The sequence below is a fragment of the Anguilla rostrata genome, chromosome 4, assembly GCF_018555375.3.
Source record: "Anguilla rostrata isolate EN2019 chromosome 4, ASM1855537v3, whole genome shotgun sequence".
NCBI classification, from domain to species: Eukaryota; Metazoa; Chordata; class Actinopteri; order Anguilliformes; family Anguillidae; genus Anguilla; species Anguilla rostrata.
This window is the reverse complement of record NC_057936.1, coordinates 46710577-46730437: the sequence shown is the minus strand read 5'-3', so window position 1 is coordinate 46730437 and position 19861 is coordinate 46710577. Positions and strand designations below refer to the sequence as shown.

Here is a 19861-nt window from a genome sequence, read left to right as displayed (position 1 = left end):
AACTGGGCTTGTAACCGAAAGGTCGCAGGTTCGATTCCTGGGTAGGACACTGCTGTTGTACCATTAAGCAAGGTACTTAAGGTACTGCTTCAGTATATATCCAGCTGTATAAATGGATACAACGTAAAAATGCTATGTAAAAGTTGTGTAAGTCGCTCTGGATAAGAGCGTCTGCTAAATGCCTGTAATGTAATGTAATGTAATACTGTCACTTAACACATATTTGCCTGACTTTCTGTTATGTGGGATCTAGCTGTGAATTATGGCCTAACCTATATTATGAAACACATTCGATAGGCCTATGCATAGCCAAAAACAACCTCACCATATAAACGCGTGCATTCATTGATTTGGTTTCTTAGTAAAATGCTAATGAACATACGTAGCCTACACATAGGCTACTAACGATTTAACACAGTTGGACTTCGCATTTTCAGTAGCCTAATCTGTTAGCCTAATAAAAATGCCAAATCCTTATAGCAATTTCTGAAATTTTGATGGAGTATGTCCATAAAATAACGTTACTGCCGCAGTTTATTGCCAGAGAAAAAGATGTGAAACAAAGCTTTAACATCACTCAATCTCAATCTCAGCAAGTAGGCCAACATATTGCCCTGCGAAAGCGATCTGTGGCCCCATACAAAAGTCCCCACTGCGCAGGTGCGCATTCTCGCGAATCTTCCCATGTCCCAGAGTGCATCACTGCCCACAATGACTGTCCGCCATGTTGCGATAACCTTAATGTTCCTGGTGGAAACGAAATAGTTAGCTACATAGTATCTTGTCTGATCAGTTTTGAGAAACATAACTCAATGCAGTCAACGTTTATTTAAAGGTTCTTGTGCATTCAAGACATTTCCTCTGTTATGGCTTCCAGTGTCCAAGGTATGATGTCTGTTCCTTGTGATAACTTTACCTCGCTCGCTAGCAAGCTATCTACGGAGGCGGATGTTGTTTTCTGCACATTTGAGGCCTAACCATTATGAAATCGGTGCTTTTGCATTAATGTTATTCACTGCGACTTTTCGAATGTTTCTTACTGTTGTGTCTCACTCCAAATTTGTGATGGGTTGCATATGATAATCGAAACAATTTACTGAATTTTAGAAAATATTTTCGTTTTTAAGAAGTCAACATTAGCTTGTACTGCCAGCTTTGCCATTGGTGTCTACTAACACTACAGTACTAGCTAGCTTAGTATCTGTATATTTGCTAAGGCTAACCATTTTTGTTCGTACACGGTCGTTTCAGTCCTGAAGACGGATTAGTGACATTGAAGCAGCCCCTTAAACGCTCGTATCGGTAGATATCTAGACAAACTACAGTACGTTACGTTCACTAGCTACGCTTGTTCTCTCGTTGGGGTACCGCTTCGGTGGAATGATTTTGCTAGACTATCTGCATTAGCATGCAGTCGGTGCCTAAAGAACCAATCGTTCATTATTACCTACGGTCACAACAGTCTTGTTGTAATGTACAAGTTATAACGTTGTGCGTGTGTGAGTTAAAATATAATCGACCGCACTTGGAATCCACCACATGTATTGTTCTTACTGGATGTTTTATGTTTATTTAGCTTGCAAACTCCTAGCAGACTTCGCTAGCGAGCTAGCAAGCTGTGTACTCCTGTGATGTATGTGAATAGCTAGCTAGCTACGTAACGAGGTGGCAAGTATAATCTCCTGTCCCAGGAAATTTTTTTTGGCCTGCACCGTTTACACTGTTGTTCCTGACAAAAATAACGTAAAGTGCTTGAAGATAACGCAGTAATTATCTAGCTATAAATTGATAAGTCGCTAATCTAACAATCGAATTGACTTCCGTGAATAATTTCGTATGGTCGTTATTGTAGCTGCGCATACTGTTAACATTCGAAGTGTTTTGCCTAGTGGTTAGATATCAGCCGTTAGGTTCGGTAGGAGAAAATGAAAGGCCAATAACTAAACATCTCCTCATTCATTATCATAGTATATTTCTGGAGCCTTTGTAATTCTGACATTGTGCTAACTGTACTCGATTCTGGTGGGCCTGTGGGTTTTTGTTCAGTCCAATCATTCTAGTTTAATCTTTTGTACAGCTGTGTACACCCATATTGCTTCTCTCTCATATCTTCCCTTATTCAACCGCGTGTTCGTAAATGAGCCGACCAGAGGAGGATGGGTTTCCCCCTTGAGCCTGGTTCCTTCCAAGGTTTCTTCCCATCTGCCACAGGGAGTTTTTCCTTGCCACTGTTGCCTTAGGCTTGCTCCTGTGGGGGTTTAGGCCAGGGTTGTCTGTAAAGCGTATTGTGACAACCGTGTTTTGCCTATGTTCTGCAAACATTTGTAGAACTGCGAATATAAGGTTCTATCTGCATTTAGTATGTCTGAGATAGCAATTATCAGAATAGTGAAGTACCATTTTATCTATGTTCTAGAATGTCTTTTATGACTTCAGTATTTTAGTTTGTTCTGTAGGATAGACACGACTGTGCATATTCCATGTTGCTAGCAATTTTTGCACAAAAAATTAAGACAAAACGTAATTTTAGACATCATATTTCCTATCATACTCTCAGTCTTTGTTTTTCAGCAGTTGATGCTCGCTGTATAGCTCAAACAGAAGCTATCTGAAAGGTTAAATGTTGCATGTTGAATTAGAGATTACTGCCTGTTCAAGAAGGTACTACACCACAGAAGATGCCACAACTGAATGGCTCAAAAATCTAGATTTTATCATTAATTGCTGGGGAGAATGCGCTTCTGGGGCCTGTGAGTGATTTGGTTTATATTACTCAAACCAAACCGAGTTAAGCTTGTATTAAGAGTGCTTTCGGGTTGACACAACTTTAACACCTCCATGCTTCACTGAAATGTAGGTGCATGAAGTACAACGGTTAGTTATATATATATATATATATATGTCTGTGTGTGTGTGTGTGTGTATGTATGTATGTGTGTAATATGGTAGATATGCTGTGGATTTTTAACAGTGACTGGGCAATGGGCAATGAGAAAAGAGAGTGGTGGCAGTTTGCCCACTGAGCTAAAGTCCCTAGCAATGCTATGGTAAAGACTAAGGCTACGTTCACACTGCAGGCAAAAGTGGCCCAAATCTGATTTCTTTGCTCATATGTGACTCAGATCTGTTTTTTTCATAACCGTGTGAACAGCGCAAATCACATGGAAGCTGATCTTTTCAATTCTGATTTGGGACACTTCCATATGTGGTCCTAAATCAGATACAGGTTTGATTTTTTGCAATGTCTGAACAGTCTGAACAGTCATATCGGAATTCATGTGACTCTTACATCACTCTAGATAGGGAGGGCAAATCTGTCGCCAACAGTGCATGTGCGTGAGTTCGACAATACATTTCTCAGAGAAAAGGTTGTTTGTCGCCTTTTTTTAGTTCATTACAATGGTGATAGAAGTGACAATAATTAGGGTAAACGTCCCTATTAAGCCCACATACCATATAAGCCCACTTGCAACTTCTGAGTCAAATAAAAAAAAAAAGCTACATCATTTTTTGCTTTGTGATGTTTTTCAAATGAAGCTGCTTGTTACATAAATTACACTTTTTATTGTAAGTCAATCACATTTGTCGATATTGAGTTATCAAAGCATATGTGTGGCACGTGCCTACTGATCCCAGAAGAAGTTGCAAAAAAACTTAGGTGATTTTGGTACCCTGAAAAAATAACATTTTTTGTATATTTCTACTCATGTTTTTGGTAAGTACTCATTTGTTATCAAAATTTAAGTGATTAGTGTTTTGAATGAGACATATGTTAGAATATTACCTGAATTAGAAATATTGTTTCTTTTGAAATCAAAATATGAGTTTTAGCACGCTAGCAAACAGACCACATGCTGCATCAATACAGTAGCTACATAGTATGGTTCATTGCAATGACATAAAGCATGATAAGCATGTATAGTTTATATTTTTGTATGCAGTTTATATTATTATACTGTTAAATAGACAATAAATGTGTATATTTATCTTTATTTATTTTTTTATTAACATTATTTTACCTGGTGGGCTTAAAGGGGACTCTAGCAAAAAAATCACACTGTCTGGGGTGGATGTAAATGAGTATAGCTAATTACTTCTCTGCATGATCAATTTATACTTTTCATATTATGTTAGTGCACCATATATAGATTTATTTAATGTAGTTGTTTTTTAATGTCATGTGAGTAGAATAAAATATTCTGTCTTTTAACCATAAATTCACTGATGTTCCCTTTAAGCCCACCTGTTCCCATTAAGCCCTTTTGACCATTTTCCTCCCTAATTTTGACCTCACCTGATGAATCAGCTTTATAATTCAGATAATTAATACCCATATTTAAATATCAGTGATATTGCATAGGTCAATTCATTCTGGATAGGCCTGTGTTCTATCTTAACATTAGCAAAAATTGTTTAATCTTTACTTTTCAGATGAGTTTTAGTTTAAGAAGACTAAAACACGAAAGAACTACAGTTCATGTCCACGCATGATAGAAGTACAAGTTCATCCTCTGCAAAGCAGGGCTGTAGGGACCTGGACCATTCTATTTGCGCAATCATGAGGTCATTGAAAATCTGTACAAAAACAAGATGAAAGCCATGAAAGACTTGTTAGCGTAAGACAAAGACAACCACAACGTGGGCAAAAGATTGAAACAAACAAATAAAATAAAGCTTAGACCACCCTATAACCTATGTTATGTTACACTACTAAGATGGAGCGTGGAGCAAATGATAGCCTTACTAAAACGATACAAAGAGCACAGGCCTACGTTTAGTCTACGAGAAAGTAGAAATTGCAGAAATGTTGACATCTTTCTTGTTTATTTTGTTATTAAGTTATAGGCTAATGATACATGAGCTTCAAGATGTTATGACTGATGTCTCCTCATAATGAACTGTATGTTTTAATGTTACTCCACAATGAACTGAATGGTTCTAAAATGTGTTTTTACAATGTTTTCAAACTACTATCCTAAATGTGATTAACATTTGAAAATAGATTAAAGTTATTGTTTAATTGTAAATTCTGAAATTGACTCATTTACTATCCTTAGAACATTAGTATTGAACCTGAAATTGTTTTTCGTTCAGTCAGTCGGTCTTCAGAAATCTTCATAAAAACACCTGCACTTTCAACCAGCTGGCTGGACCAGAAATTTTGGCCAATTTCAAATGCCAACAGCACACCATAGGATAGAGATACAGACAAAATGACAACACATATTGAAAGATGAAGTATTGAAGAGCAATTTCCACTATAGTTTTGATTTTGTTCCTAAATAGTTTTTTGGCTACATTCCAAAGAAGACATGTTGTAAGTTTAGCTTTTTCTGTGTTGACAACACAGCAAAAAGGCTGGTCATGCCTATTTCAAATGCCATTTACAGGCCATAGGATAGGAGTGGAGACAAAATGAAAATAGCTATTGAGAACTAAGTGATTACAGATTTGAATAGAACAAGTTTGTATTGTTAAGATTTTTTAAATATATATTTATTTAACAAACAATTCATGAAGTGGGCTTATTTGGAACACCCCTGGGCTTAAATGGTACGTTAGGTACCCATTAAGCCCATGCCAGACTTTTGACATATTTTGACAAATTAAACAATAAAAACATTAGAAATTGGTATCAATGAATTATTGACACTTCAAATGAGAGATTAGACTTTCATTTTAACTAAAATGTTCTCACTTAAATTGGGGCACTATACATTAAAAATGTCTGAAAAGCGGATTTGGTGGGCTTAATAGGGACGTTTACCCTAAGTGGTACTGTGCTGTCTGCCTTTATTGATCGGTGTACAAGGTTAATGTGAAGTAGCTAGCACAATCGGACAGCACTAAATTATAAAAATGTACTTTGAATGGTACTTGCTCAATCGAATGGTAAATGTGAAAAACATTTGATTATAGTCAGCGGCACCAAAATTTTCTGTCACATCCTCAATAAACGGTAAAAGTCCCAGTAGAAGATTAAAAATATTTTAAAGTTATATATTTTCTGAAACGTTATCAATTCCACTTTGCTACAATGAGTGAAACTAGGCAATCGGAACGTATAGTTGCTATGTAAATTTAGATGAAATCTGTTTCAGTGAAGTCATTCATGTCACGATCCCTCCACTCCTGGCTCTGACTCCGCATCCACACACACCTCCGTACAGAAGTAGCAGCCAGTGCTCCACAAAAAGCCATAATTGAAAATTTGGCTCTCTTTCTCCTCATCCTCATTATGATCTGCACACAAATTCGCTGGCTTCTACTGCACATCAACTTATAAATGAAACCGTAAACGCTGACTACAGTGGCCTCCGCTGTTTACTTCCGTACAACAGCGTGCTACGTGTGACGTCTTTGTTATTGTTCTTTTGTGCATGCGGGTCAGTTCAGGACCGTGACCAGTTCACACTGGAATCTGATACTGGCTACATTTAAAAAATAATGTGAACAGCCAAACAAAAACATCGGATCTGAGCAATAAATCCGAATTGAGCACTAAGGCTTGCAGTGTGAACGTAGCCTAAGGTCCATAGCCAAGGTACAGTAAAGAATAAAGTCCCTAGCCAAGCTACGCTAAAGATTGAAGTCCCTATCCAAAGTGCGGTTAAATCTAGTTTTCCCTAGTAAAGATGCTTCAATTGGCTTTCCATAGTAGTGTTGGTACAATTTACAATTTTCTCTAAATGATATGTCCTTGCATTTAATTGAGTATTAGGCCTAGTACTATTTAATTTTATTTTTTTTTGTGTGGCTAAAGCCCATTTTACAGGAGCAGACCCATTTAAAGGTGTCCTTTAACTCCATTTTACATATGTGGCTAACATGCATCTCCAACCTCCGCTCTCTGATACAAAATGAACAAACTGACATGTTTTACTCTGATTGACATTTGGCACAAACATTTCAGTCACCCCTATTTTGGACTAAAACCAAAGCACGAGCTGCAGATAACGAGAAGTCGTTCTTGTAAGAGTCTCTCATTGAATTTCTGGCAGGAGCAGAGAAGGGCGATTCTTCCCTCCTAACGCTATTGATTTCCTACTTTAGTTTACTTAACCTGGATGTCAGTCTCCGTGCTCTTAGCCAATGTCAAGCGAATTGATTGGTTGCCATCCCTTCTCCTAGCCTGTTTATCCGTTTTGTCTCAATACAAAATGAAATTGATAATGATGCTGGTTTTGTGTTCCTGGTGAAGACCCCGCTTGCGTATAGATGTATTGTAAAATTAATTCTTAGGTATTTCGGATCTTCAAATCTGGTGTGTGGACTTTATTGCTTTAATCCACATTTTTTTCTCTTCTGCACCTGCGTCACAGGTTCGCATGGATGTTGATCAGTATTCTTTGTGAATCATTGATTCATAGACCACAGATTCAGTCACACAGATAAGTGGCAAGCATAAGCGATATTGCCTGTCTTTACATTTATAATCATTTAGCAGACACCCATATTCAGAACAAGGCTTAGTACAGTCTGCAGTAAGGTTATATAAAGATCCGTTCTGTACATTGTCATGCACAAGTGGCATAAATTGGTGTTCTTGTGGCATTATCGTCTCACTTGTTGGATGAGCTGAGCTCGTCAGTGCCTCTTGACCAGGGACACTCTAGTTTTTTCCTTCTGTCGTTCTATTTAGAATGGACCAAATAAACCCAAGAGTGTGTGTGCTGTGAAATAATGATCAGGAATTTAGAAAGCATGGGTTTGTGATTTCATGACAATATTTATGGTTTTTGACACTCCACATTTGAGTTCCCCATGCTTTTCACATTCCATTTGCGCTCCCCACGGACCGCCAGCGCGTGCCCCCGGAAAGACGGATCAGCGCCTTACACTGACCGCGTGCCGTCTGGCCCCGGCCTCCATCACGGGTCACTGCGGAAAAAACCGGCTGACCCAATTCCCCCCCGTCTTCCCGCTCGGATGACAGTTTTGGAGTAGCAATCCGAAAGTTTATCGAAGAGGGCCACATTGCGCTCTGATAAATCCGGCTATCGGCGCTGGCAGAGCCGCTGCCCCCTCAGTAATTACGCCGCGTCGGAGAGAGAGGCGCGCCCGGCCCCGACCGGCGGCGCGCGTTCCGCTGGCTCTCTCTCTGACATAAGCCTAATGATCCGCGCCGCAGTCAATTAACAGATTACCTGTCGGCCTGCTTTCCAGATGATGAGTTTGATGAGTATGACAAGCCGGGCGCCGAGAGGTCGCGCAGAAGAAGAGGAGAGGAGGATCTGGACAGGTATTAACTGCAGCCTCGTATTAAACATGTCCATGTCAGGGGAATGTTTTAATCTCAAACTGTGGCGTGTTGCTTTTTTTCCCCCCCTCCCTCCCCCCCCCCCCCCCTCCTCCCGCAGGCTGTTGAGATTAACCTTTGACTCCGTGCCGTTCTGTTTAAAATGAGCAATTAATAATAACGTTAGCTCCCAGTTAATGGACCGTGCGGTGCCTTGGATAGGTTCTCTTGCTTGTTTGGAATTATGATGACAAAATAAATTCCAATTTAGAAATGACACCCATCACGGATAAGCTAGTTCCTTTACTTCTTCACCTAGTTTTGATTTAAGCACGCTTATCCTGTTTTGAATTTAAGTTCAGAATGTAATTCAGACAATTTGTATTAAGTGTAGACTTGGGCACAACTGTCTGCATTTCTTTATTGTAATATAAAGTGAGTCTCCTTTAAGGGTTTACTAGGTGCGGCTAGCCTCAGCGGTTCTAAATTCATTATCCATGTGCTGATATGTTTCACACTACTGCTGCCATGCTAACCATCTGACCCCCGTTTTGTTTTGTTTACCAAAAGTGATTTGGAAGGCGACTTACTTGAAGAGGACTGGCTTACAGCCAGAAAGGTAAGGTTTCAAGTTATGATGTCTTCCTCACCCTTACGTTGCAACGGTTGGCTCTAAAATTGGCACCTGTGTCGGGGCGAAAGCAGAATTAGAATGATTCGAGACGCGTTGGCGTGACGCACGGGCGTCGCCCGGAGGAGACGCGCGGCGCCCCCTGTGCCAGGCGGCAGCGGGTCGGAGCGGGAGAGCGAGGGCTGCCCAGACCCCGGCACATCCCCCCCCCCCAGCGCTGTGTGATTGCTTTGACACCTCGTCAGACGAGCTGGCAGGACGCTGCGTCCGCTCTTCTTTGTGTCTCTATTACACGCCAGGGCCGTGCGGACAGGCCGGCTGCTGGCGCTGGCGCTGGCTGACAGGGTAATCGCTCGGGCTGCGCCTGTCTGAAGTCACGTTCAGCGGTCCCTCACTTGCATTGAAAGTGATCAGCGTAAGGGATAATCTAATAGTCCCGAGTCGTTTGCCTGTGCATACACGATGCAGTCCTCCTGTGATTTTGGGCACGGCGGGTAGGAGATCATTCTCTTTCTGTTGTCCTTGAGCTGTTTCTGTGTAAGTATGGATATGAAAATGATGCAATGGCAAATTTAGCAAAGTGTTATTTCAAGCTTATTTCTTCATTTATGCAATTACTTATTGTTAAGTAGCTTAACTGATATGCCCTCTCATACATTAACTGAGTTATTAAAAAACCATCTAACCAGACATGTCCATGTAATCAAACCACGAAAGGACATTTGTTTGGTGTGTTTCTTCCTGCTTGGAAAGGCTGTGTTTCCAGGCGCAGTCTGTCTGAAGGAGAGCGTAGCTTCCGTGGCCCTTTGTGATGGGGAGCCGCGTAGCTTCCGTGGCCCTTTGTGACGGGGAGCCGCGTAGCTTCCGTGGCCCTTTGTGACGGGGAGCCGCGTAGCTTCCGTGGCCCTTTGTGACGGGGAGCCGCGTAGCTTCCGTGGCCCTTTGTGACGGGGAGCCGCGTAGCTTCCGTGGCCCTTTGTGACGGGGCCGCTAGTCCGGGCCCTTGTGACGGGAGCCGCGTAGCTTCCGTGGCCCTTTGTGCGGGGGCGCGTAGCTTCCGTGGCCCTTTGTGACGGGGAGCCGCGTAGCTTCCGTGGCCCTTTGTGACGGGGAGCCGCGTAGCTTCCGTGGCCCTTTGTGACGGGGAGCCGCGTAGCTTCCGTGGCCCTTTGTGACGGGGAGCCGCGTAGCTTCCGTGGCCCTTTGTGACGGGGAGCCGCGTAGCTTCCGTGGCCCTTTGTGCGGGACGCGTAGCTTCCGTGGCCCTTTGTGCGGGGAGCCGCGTAGCTCCGTGGCCCTTTGTGATGGGGAGCCGCGTAGCTTCCGTGGCCCTTTGTGATGGGGGAGCTTCCGTGGCCCTTGGTGACGCGCTTCCGTGGCCCTTTGTGAGGGGAGCCGCGTAGCTTCCGTGGCCCTTTGTGACGGGGAGCCGCGTAGCTTCCGTGGCCCTTTGTGATGGGGAGCCGCGTAGCGTCTGTGGCCCTTTGTGATGGGGAGCCGCGTAGCTTCCGTGGCCCTTTGTGACGGGCCCGTAGCCGTGGCCCTTTGTGACGGGAGCCGCGTAGCTTCCGTGGCCCTTTGTGACGGGGAGCCGCGTAGCTTCCGTGGCCCTTTGTGACGGGGAGCCCCGTAGCGTCCGTGGCCCTTTGTGATGGGGAGCGCGGCTCCGGGCCTGACGTGACGCCGCTGAGCTTCCGTGGTTTTCCTGCGGGAGGCCGAGCTCCCCTCAGTGTTGCTGCAGGACGCGTCCGTCCGCCTGCTGGGGGCCAGCTGTGGGACGGGAGGCATGACCGCCTCTCTGCCAAAGCTAGAACAAGCATAGCGGAGGAACAAATGTTTTTACTGGCAGGTGGCAGCAACCGACCCTGCTCCCCCGCTGGCCAGATGGGCTGTCAGATGACATGGAACCATGACTTGGTATTGAGCATGATACTGCAAACCCCGGGTGTCAATCAGTTACCATTAAAGCCAACACCCCACAATACTCTTGGACCCAAGATACATTACCGTGTCCCAGTTACGTGATAACCGTGTGATCGTGATCCAGTGGTTTCCAAACCTCTCCTCTGGACCCCCAGCCTGGTTGTAGGTATTTGATGTGTTCCCCCTTGGGCACTCCTGACACAAGCAATCGCCTGTGGTTAGTTGCAGCCGGTGTACAGTACCCTGACCTGGCTGGGGTCCCGAGGCAGGGGACCGAAAAGCAGTAGACCCCACGGCTCTCCGGGACCAGGGTTCGGATCCCCCTAGTCGGCCCTCTGAGTCTTGACTCTGAGAAGCCGTGCGGCTGTGGACACACGCAACTGGAGCGAGAGCGCGGTGCTGGACACCCTCCCGAGCCTCGCCCGTCCCCGGCTCAGGCCCTTAACAGCCGTAGCTGGTGCCCGTTCGTGGCTGGCAGAGCTAATGTGAAGCGAGGCGAAGCTCCTTCCGTTAGGAGCCGCTGACGCTGCGTTAGCCGCGCATGCTAACCCAGCTGGCCCGGGCTCCGCTGGCTGGGACGCAGTGCGGGTTCCGGGCCCTCGTCCAGGCCCGGTCTGATGGGAAAGTTTCTGAAAGCTGCCGCCCTGGCCTGCGTCTTCGTGTGGGACAGCACAGGCTTGTCTGCGCCCACCAGCACACCGCTCAGCGCCTGTGGATTTCCTGCACTGGGTCTGTGCTTTTTGCCGGTGGATAATGAAGTGATGTTTGGTTGGGGTGTATGTCTTTGCCGAAAGCCTGCTCCTCCTCTTACAGAACCCCTCTGATGCCTCCGATGAAGAGCTAAACGATGACCTTCTGCAGAGTGACGAGGACGAAGAAAATATCGGGTAAAAATTTCAATGCAGTCCTCCCAAAATAAACCACAAAAACAGCTTACACGAAGCAAATCTCACTTTCCTCTCTTTTTCTTTGTGACAGAGGCCTGTGCCAGGTATACTGCCTCTAGAATGCTCTGTCTTGCCCTTAATTAACCACAAGGTGAAAATAAATGAGGGCGCTTTAATATTTTATGTTACCATTAGCTCACCGCAGAACCGAGGCCAATTAGAGCACTGTTAGGTTGTTAGTGTCACCGCTAATGTTGCTTAATATCCCGGCTGTTGTGGGCGAAGTAAACGAATGCAGTGCTTTCCTCTCCCAGTGGACAGGCTGTATCTCTAAGCCTCAACGCCACTGCTGGACTGAGCTCCTCCTTTGGCCTCAGCGAGGAGCCCCTGGAGGACCCAGACTACTCAGGGGCCCACCAGGGCCTGGGGGAGGAGGACTACGAAGGGGGGGACGGGGCGGAGGGGTACGCGGAAGAGGGGTACGCGGATCACTACGGCGACCACAGCGCCGGGCTGGCGGAGGACCAGGCGGAGTACGTGGGGGAGCAGGCCGAGGACGGGATCTACCAGGACGAGGTGTTGGACATCGGAATCGATGAACCTTTAGATGACGAATTTCAGGTAAGTTCCCTCCACTGTGTCACAGTACGATCGCGTAGCCTTCCTGCCTCGGTTTGGGGCAGATTTCAGATCTAGTTCAGTCTTGAGGGAGTGTGGCGGGTGGGGTGGGGTGGGGGAGCGGGGTGAGGCGGGTGAGGGGGATGCGGGGTGGAATTAGATCTATTATTCCTCTCCGCCGGTTTGTTTATCAGTTGCCCTGACAAAGTTTGTGTTGACAGCTTGTTTGGCGGTAGGTAATGCTGTTCTGTGGGCCTCGGGCCGTGTGGAACTGTGACCTTGAGGGCTGTATCCTTGTGGAAGAAAGCTGCTTTTGTGCCGCGGAGATACGCCAATTGTCAGCGACAGCTAATGCGACAGCCTTTATCTGGCTTTAGACGAAATCTGATAAAGTCCTGCATAGGTGAAAAGATTATTGACCCTTCTAAAGACGCCTCTACAGTCTGAAAACGTTTGAAATGATTGATGTTCTTTTTTTTCTTTTCTCCATTTCTTTTCTCTTTTTTTAATAACCTCATAACAGACTGTAGCGAGGAAAAAAAAAAAAAAAGATTAACCCGCAGATCCAGATGTGATGTCTAGGTTGGCTCATCTATCATTATTTTGTAAAGAGCCCCTTCTGACAAAGATGTATGGCCCTGTTTAGTATCTAAAGATAAGGGTTTGACCTTTTCCTCGGCAATGTAGGTCGAGTACTTAAAAGTCATTTTGAGAAGTATCCGTTGCGTGTAATATCTCTGTTTACAAGGTCGCCCGGCCTCTCAGGCTTAAAGTTTAGTGTTTGCTGGTATTTAGAGGTAATATGTGGAACAGTCTAAGGGATTAAGCCATTTTTCCTGGGGGGCGACCTGTCCGTCTGCCATAGCGTGTTATGGGTATTTGTCTTTAATAATGCAGTGTTGGCTGTTAATCGCTCGTGGGCTGCACCTCACGCGGGCCTAACGCCCTACAAACTGACTTTGAAATATAACTAGTTTTCTCTAATTTTTTTTTTTTTTGGTTTTGCAAATGTGATGCATAATTTAGGCCATTAGGAGTTTTATCTTGCAGTAAATGAAGTGGGTGACATGGCCTTTAAGCCGAGCCATGTGTCCGTGCGCAAAGCTGTGAAGCGCAGTGGCTTTAGTCGGCTGGTGTGGCAGACTGTTATTTATCTGAGCGTGTGCGGCGTTATTTACCTGAGCGTGTGCGGTGTCTTTAGACGGCAGACTGGCGTTATTTACCTGAGCGTGTGCGGCGTTATTTACCTGAGCGTGTGCGGTGGCTGTAGTCGGCTGGTGTGGCAGACTGGCGTTATTTACCTGAGCGTGTGCGGTGGCTGTAGTCGGCTGGTGTGGCAGACTGGCGTTATTTACCTGAGCGTGTGCGGTGGCTGTAGTCGGCTGGTGTGGCAGACTGGCGTTATTTACCTGAGCGTGTGCGGTGGCTGTAGTCGGCTGGTGTTATTTACCTGAGCGTGTGCGGTGCCTGTAGTCGGCTGGTGTTATTTACCTGAGCGTGTGCGGTGCCTGTAGTCGGCTGGTGTTATTTACCTGAGCGTGTGCGGTGGCTGTAGTCGGCTGCTGTGGCAGACTGGCGTTATTTACCTGAGCGTGTGCGGTGTCTTTAGTGGGCTGCTGTGGCAGACTGGCGTTATTTACCTGAGCGTGTGCGGTGCCTGTAGTCGGCTGATGTGGCAGACTGGCGTTATTTACCTGAGCGTGTGCGGTGTCTTTAGTGGGATGGTGTGGCAGACTGGCGTTATTTACCTGAGCGTGTGCGGTGGCTGTAGTCGGCTGGTGTGGCAGACTGGCGTTATTTACCTGAGCGTGTGCGCGGTGTTCCTGGCCGTGAGACAGGAAGTGCCGTAGAACCAGGGGCGTGACCAGGCAAAGTCGCTCGACGATATTTTCACCATCACTGCGCTACACTGTTTATCTTGCTTTTCTGTATATCGTGTCAAATATTTACATCTCATTGAATTTCAAATGCAGCGGAGAATGATAATGAGCTGGCTGCTACTGTTATGCTAATTCAGGGGGGCTTGCTTTACCCCCTTTCGGTTTTCTTTTTTTTTTTTTTTTGTTGCTACGTTATGTTAACCGTTTCATTCAAAAACGTTTTTTTTTTTTTTACTCTTCACGTTTATGAATAGCCTACGCTTTGCAACATTATGTATCAGATTGCTGAGATACATGTATGCGTGTCTTTTTGTGTGCGTGTGTGTCTCTGTGCTTGCTTGCATGTGTGTGTGTCTGTGTGCCTGTTTGTGCTTGCGTGTGTGTCTGTGTGCGTCTTTGTGCTTGTGTGCGTGTTTGTGTGCATGTGTGTGTCTTTGTGTGTGTGTCTGTGTCTGTGTACGTGCATGTGTGCGTGCGTATGTCCGTGTGTGCTTGCATGTGTGCGTGCGTGTGTGTCTATGTGTCTGTCTGTGTGTCTGTCTGTGCACTCGTGTCTGTATGTGCGTGCGCGTGTGTCTGTGTGTGGTGTGTGTGTGTGTCTGTGCACTCGTGTCTGTATGTGCGTGCGCGTGTGTCTGTGTGTGGTGTGTGTGTGTGTCTGTCTGTGCACTCGTGTCTGTATGTGCGTGCGCGTGTGTCTGTGTGTGGTGTGTGTGTGTGTCTGTCTGTGCACTTGTGTCTGTATGTGCATGCGCGTGTGTCTGTGTACGTGTGTGCGCACACGCGTGTGTCTCTTGCCCACATGACCCAGTGTTCTGCTTGCGGTTGCAGGTGGATGAGTACTCCGCAGGATACAGCAGTGAGCAGCTTGAGGTGCAGGTGGAGGTGCAGGATGTACCAGAGAGCGAGGAGGCCGCAGACTCCTCCCACTTCATGGAGGCTGAAGAGGTGAGAGAATAACGTAGGAGCAGACGCAGGCCTTTCCTGCTGTACGCCCAGGGCTGGGGAAGCCCTGCCTCTGCTCACACTGCACTGCTGTCCTCAGGGTTTAGAAAGGCTGATTGTCAGAGTCACCTCTGCAGGTTTACAGAGTCAGAGTCACCTCTGCAGGTGTACAGAGTCACCTCTGGAGGTGTACAGAGTCACCTCTGGAGGTGTACAGAGTCACCTCTGGAGGTGTACAGAGTCACCTCTGCAGGTGTACAGAGTCACCTCTGCAGGTGTACAGAGTCAGAGTCACCTCTGCAGGTGTACAGACTCACCTCTGCAGGTGTACAGAGTCAGAGTCACCTCTGCAGGTGTACAGAGTCAGAGTCCCTCTGCAGGTGTACAGAGTCACCTCTGCAGGTGTACAGAGTCACCTCTGCAGGTGTACAGAGTCAGAGTCACCTCTGCAGGTGTACAGAGTCAGAGTCACCTCTGCAGGTGTACAGAGTCAGAGTCCCCTCTGCAGGTGTAGAGAGTCAGAGTCCCCTCTGCAGGTGTACAGAGTCAGAGTCACCTCTGCAGGTGTACAGACTCACCTCTGCAGGTGTACAGAGTCAGAGTCACCTCTGCAGGTGTACAGAGTCAGAGTCACCTCTGCAGGTGTACAGAGTCAGAGTCACCTCTGCAGGTGTACAGAGTCAGAGTCACCTCTGCAGGTGTACAGAGTCAGAGTCACCTCTGCAGGTGTACAGAGTCAGAGTCACCTCTGCAGGTTTACAGAGTCACCTCTGCAGGTGTACAGAGTCACCTCTGCAGGTGTACAGAGTCAGAGTCACCTCTGCAGGTGTACAGAGTCAGAGTCACCTCTGCAGGTGTACAGAGTCAGAGTCACCTCTGCAGGTGTACAGACTCACCTCTGCAGGTGTACAGAGTCACCTGTGCAGGTGTACAGAGTCAGAGTCACCTCTGCAGGTGTACAGAGTCACCTCTGCAGGTGTACAGAGTCACCTCTGCAGGTGTACAGAGTCACCTCTGCAGGTGTACAGAGTCACCTCTGCAGGTGTACAGAGTCACCTGTGCAGGTGTACAGTAAACAGCGTCGCGTGCTCCGCTCCACTCTCCCCCTCTGTCCGCTTACGGGCCACGCCTCTCCCGTGCCCATTACCCCGTCTAGACTGTAATTTGGAAGAGGTGCCCGGGGGATTATGCGCGTGGCAGACAATACCAGCGCATTCATTCCCTGGGCTGTGCCGCAGCCAGTCACGGCTGTTAAGCCATTGTGTGTCAGAATCATTCTTTTTTCTTTTTGTGTGTGTGTGTGTGTCTGTGTGTGTGCGTGTGTGCGCGTGTGTGTGTGTGCGCGCGCGCGCGTGCGTGTGCGTGTGTTTGGGTGTGTGCGTGTGTGTGCCTGTGTCTGCGTGTGTGTGCGTGTGCTTGTGTGCGTCTGTGTGTGCGTGCGCGTGCGTGTGCGTGTGTGTGCGTGTGCGTGTGCGTGCGTGTGCGTGCATGTGCCCCAGCAGGTTGGCTTTGGGAACACAAAAAGATTGTGTGTGAAAGTGTGTTCTTTATGAACTTGAGCATTGAGAAATGATATTTTAGCTGTAGCTAATCTGTTGCCCCTCGTTCTTTGTCTTTTTCCCCTCTATGAGCTGTATTCTGGTTTCCGGTGGTATATCAGAACTGACTGTTGAACTGATTTGATACCAAGCATTGTTCAGTGATTAATTCAGCCCTAACAGTCATTTCTAGATGAAATGCAGTGTTTTTGATGGGGGGGGGGAGAAGCGGTTTTGGAGCGCTTATCTTACCTTCTCCTCTCAGAGGAACAAAGAGCCACTTGTTCTCTCTTAAAACCCGTGGATCTGTTTTGCATGCAGATGGGATCAGTGGGGCGTTTTTCAGGTGATGCTATTGGGCACCTTTCACCTCGTTTTCAGAAGTGGATCCAGCAGTACCATGCACTACGTTACACAAATGCCAAGTAGACGTGCGTAACGTACTGGTAAAAACAGGCAGGCTCTGCCTAGGCCTCCCACTCGCCCCAGATGCAGCCGGTGCACGGGAGCAGGTAGAGTTAAACTCCTAGAACAGCGTCATCATCAGCACTGTGGCAGAAAGTGGGGAAGCTTTCATGGAATTTTGAGGAGGCATGATTACTAGCTCTCAACAGTAATACTGTAATGTGCTGCTGTGTGATCTGTAGAAAAGTTTGGTAAGCTCGTTGATTTTCTTCTCCCAGGTTAATTTATGTTTTAATCCATTTGAGTGCATCCCATTCATTGGCTGTGTATGCAGGATGGTATACACAGCCACATCTTGCCAGCTAATGATGTGACTGTTAAGACTGGAAAACAATGTGTTGCAGTTATACCTGACGTTAAATTTCGGCCAGTATTGCTTTGTTCCCCCCCTCCCCCTTTGTTCTGCATTTTTACTCGCTCATTGACTGCGTGTCCTGTGACATCATTGGAATAACACGCTGCATGCAGGAGGAAGTGAGGAACGGCAATAAGCCTCAGACTGCGCGGGTGCGTAGCGTAGCGCCAGCTGTCGCACGCACCGTCGCCGTCGGCTGCGCGTGCGGTCGCTTTCCCGCTGTGACGGGTGGGAGGAGTCTGACCCTGGAGGTGGCGGCGGGTCGCGGGCGGGTCGCGGGCGGGAAGCGGGGTCACAGAGTCGCCATGGCGCTCGCACCCCAGCAGCCCGACTCCTTTGTACACAGTGACCCGCGACGTACGCGGCGCTGCGTCACACAGCCTGCGTTTCTCTTTGGGTCTTATTTAAGCTACTGCGATTACACTGGCGATTACAAACAGCCGAGCTTACCTACATGCACATTCTGCTTGAGCTCATTCAGTAATTAGAAAATATGAAATGTGTTGTGTGTCTGTTGCGGGTTGATTTTATACGGGAGGCAAATGGGACCGTGACCTTCCCCACGCTGAGGTCTAAATCTGGTGTGCTCTGCAAAACTAGATCTTGCGATTGAGTGACCGTGAGAATAGCTCACTGCTGCCCCAGAGATGAGGCTTTATGACAGCACATCAGAGCCAGGAGGAGGAGGCGCGGAGCTCCGGGCTCTGTGTGAGCTCAGGAGGTAAGAGCGATTGTCTGGCACTCGGAGGTTTGCCGGTTCAAACCCCGGCCTGGGCGTGTCGAAGTGTCCTTGAGCAAGACACCTAACCCCTAACTGCTCTGGCGAATGAGAGACATCAATTGTAAAGCGCTTTGGATAAAAGCGCTATATAAATGCAGTCCATTTACCATTTACCAACTCTCTGGGCCTGATACCCGATGTTGAGCCGTATTCTGAACTAAATATCATCATACACCTTTTCACCCATTTTAACCAAGTGTTTTATGTAAGAGTGTGTTGTAGGAAGCTTCACTTATACAGCAGATTAAATTATGACAATGTGTGAATGTGAATACTGCTCACTGAAATCCTTGCACAATGTGCTTTTTCTCCACTGTAATGGATTTCCAGTTCAGCGAGGGCAGTAAACTCACGGAGTGCTGTACTGGTAGAGCTCACAGGACTGTGTGTGTGCCCGGGACAGTGTGTGAGCGAGCAGACTACTAGACTCATTAGGACACTCCACATCGGTTCGGGCAGGTGCGGCCGGCCCCTCTTGTTTTTCGGTGTGGTTTCTGTCAGCCTCTTGGCTCTGCTTTTTTGCAGACCGATCTATAAATATTTCTCAGAGCCCCCCCCCCGTCTCTGGCTGGGGCCGGAATGTGCTGGAAAGGCTGGGCGTGCTGACACTAAGGCGAGAGCGCTGATCTCTGTGGTCACAGCGTGTGTCAGCTGGGGCCGCCGGCAGCTTGTTATTTCGCCTCCGTTCCTTTTGTTTGTGGCTACGCTACGGCCGGGACCTTGTCCCGGAGAATATGAAGGAATCACCTGTGTGAGATCACATGGTTCTTCTAATTTTCATGAAGAAAACTATCTGCGTGAGGTTCTGTAGAAGCACGCAAAATCGAAAGCGGGATAATATTTTATAGTAATATCATAAGAGTGTATGGAACACAAATGAACCGTCCTCTGTTGACTTTTTATTATGAGGGCATAGTGATAGAGCGTCACTGGGGCACTGATAGCCCATATTATACTTACAGTGAGAGTGACGAGGAGGACAGAATGGAAAGTGTGCATGTGTACACGTTGGTGTCATTAGGCCGCCGCAGATTTCTGTGGAGGTAGTGACATCACTCCTGTGGACGAGAGGGCCCGGGGAGTGCCTCTTTGGGCAGCCGGACCTGCCTCGCAGGCGCTCGTGCTGAAACAGAAGCATCGTTCCCCCGTCCCCATTCCATTGGAGGAGAGCGGCGGGGATCGGAGCGATCGTGTCCGTGTGTCGATGGGAAAAGCCAGGCCCGCGGGCGCTCGTGTCATCAGCCGCTGGGCGCGTGAAGGCGCGGGAGCTCGGCTGTCTCGCGGCCGTCAGCCCTAATCCCTGCGTGAGCCCTGCTCTCAGACGTCTCTGTTTCTCATCGCGGGCCTGTCCGTTAGATTAGTGTTTACAGTCTGTAATGGATCCTCAGCTGCTGCTCTGGGTGCGCTCTTCATGAGAGCGTCAGAGGGAAAAGCGTGCGTGTGAGAGCCCAGCGCTGCTGTGTGGCGGTGCTGCTGTGTGGCGGTTCTGCTGTGCTGCTGTGTGGCTGTGCTGCTGTGCGGCGGTGCTGCTGTGTGGCTGTGCTGCTGTGTGGCGGTTCTGCTGTGCTGCTGTGTGGCTGTGCTGCTGTGTGGCGGTGC

The 19861-nt window shown here is 47.3% G+C and overlaps 1 protein-coding gene across 1 annotated transcript in view; it reads left to right on the top strand.

The window, feature by feature from the left end:
* The first annotated feature begins 688 nt into the window (after window positions 1-688).
* rbm33a (RNA binding motif protein 33a) overlaps window positions 689-19861 on the top strand; it is a 51616-nt gene continuing 32443 nt past the window's right edge. Inside the window, exons 1-6 of the mRNA XM_064334122.1 lie at window positions 689-885; window positions 8167-8242; window positions 8810-8858; window positions 11607-11680; window positions 11995-12301; window positions 15010-15126. Coding sequence (XP_064190192.1) covers window positions 867-885; window positions 8167-8242; window positions 8810-8858; window positions 11607-11680; window positions 11995-12301; window positions 15010-15126 — 642 coding nt within the window. The 5' untranslated portion in view covers window positions 689-866. The remainder of the gene's footprint in view (window positions 886-8166; window positions 8243-8809; window positions 8859-11606; window positions 11681-11994; window positions 12302-15009; window positions 15127-19861) is intronic.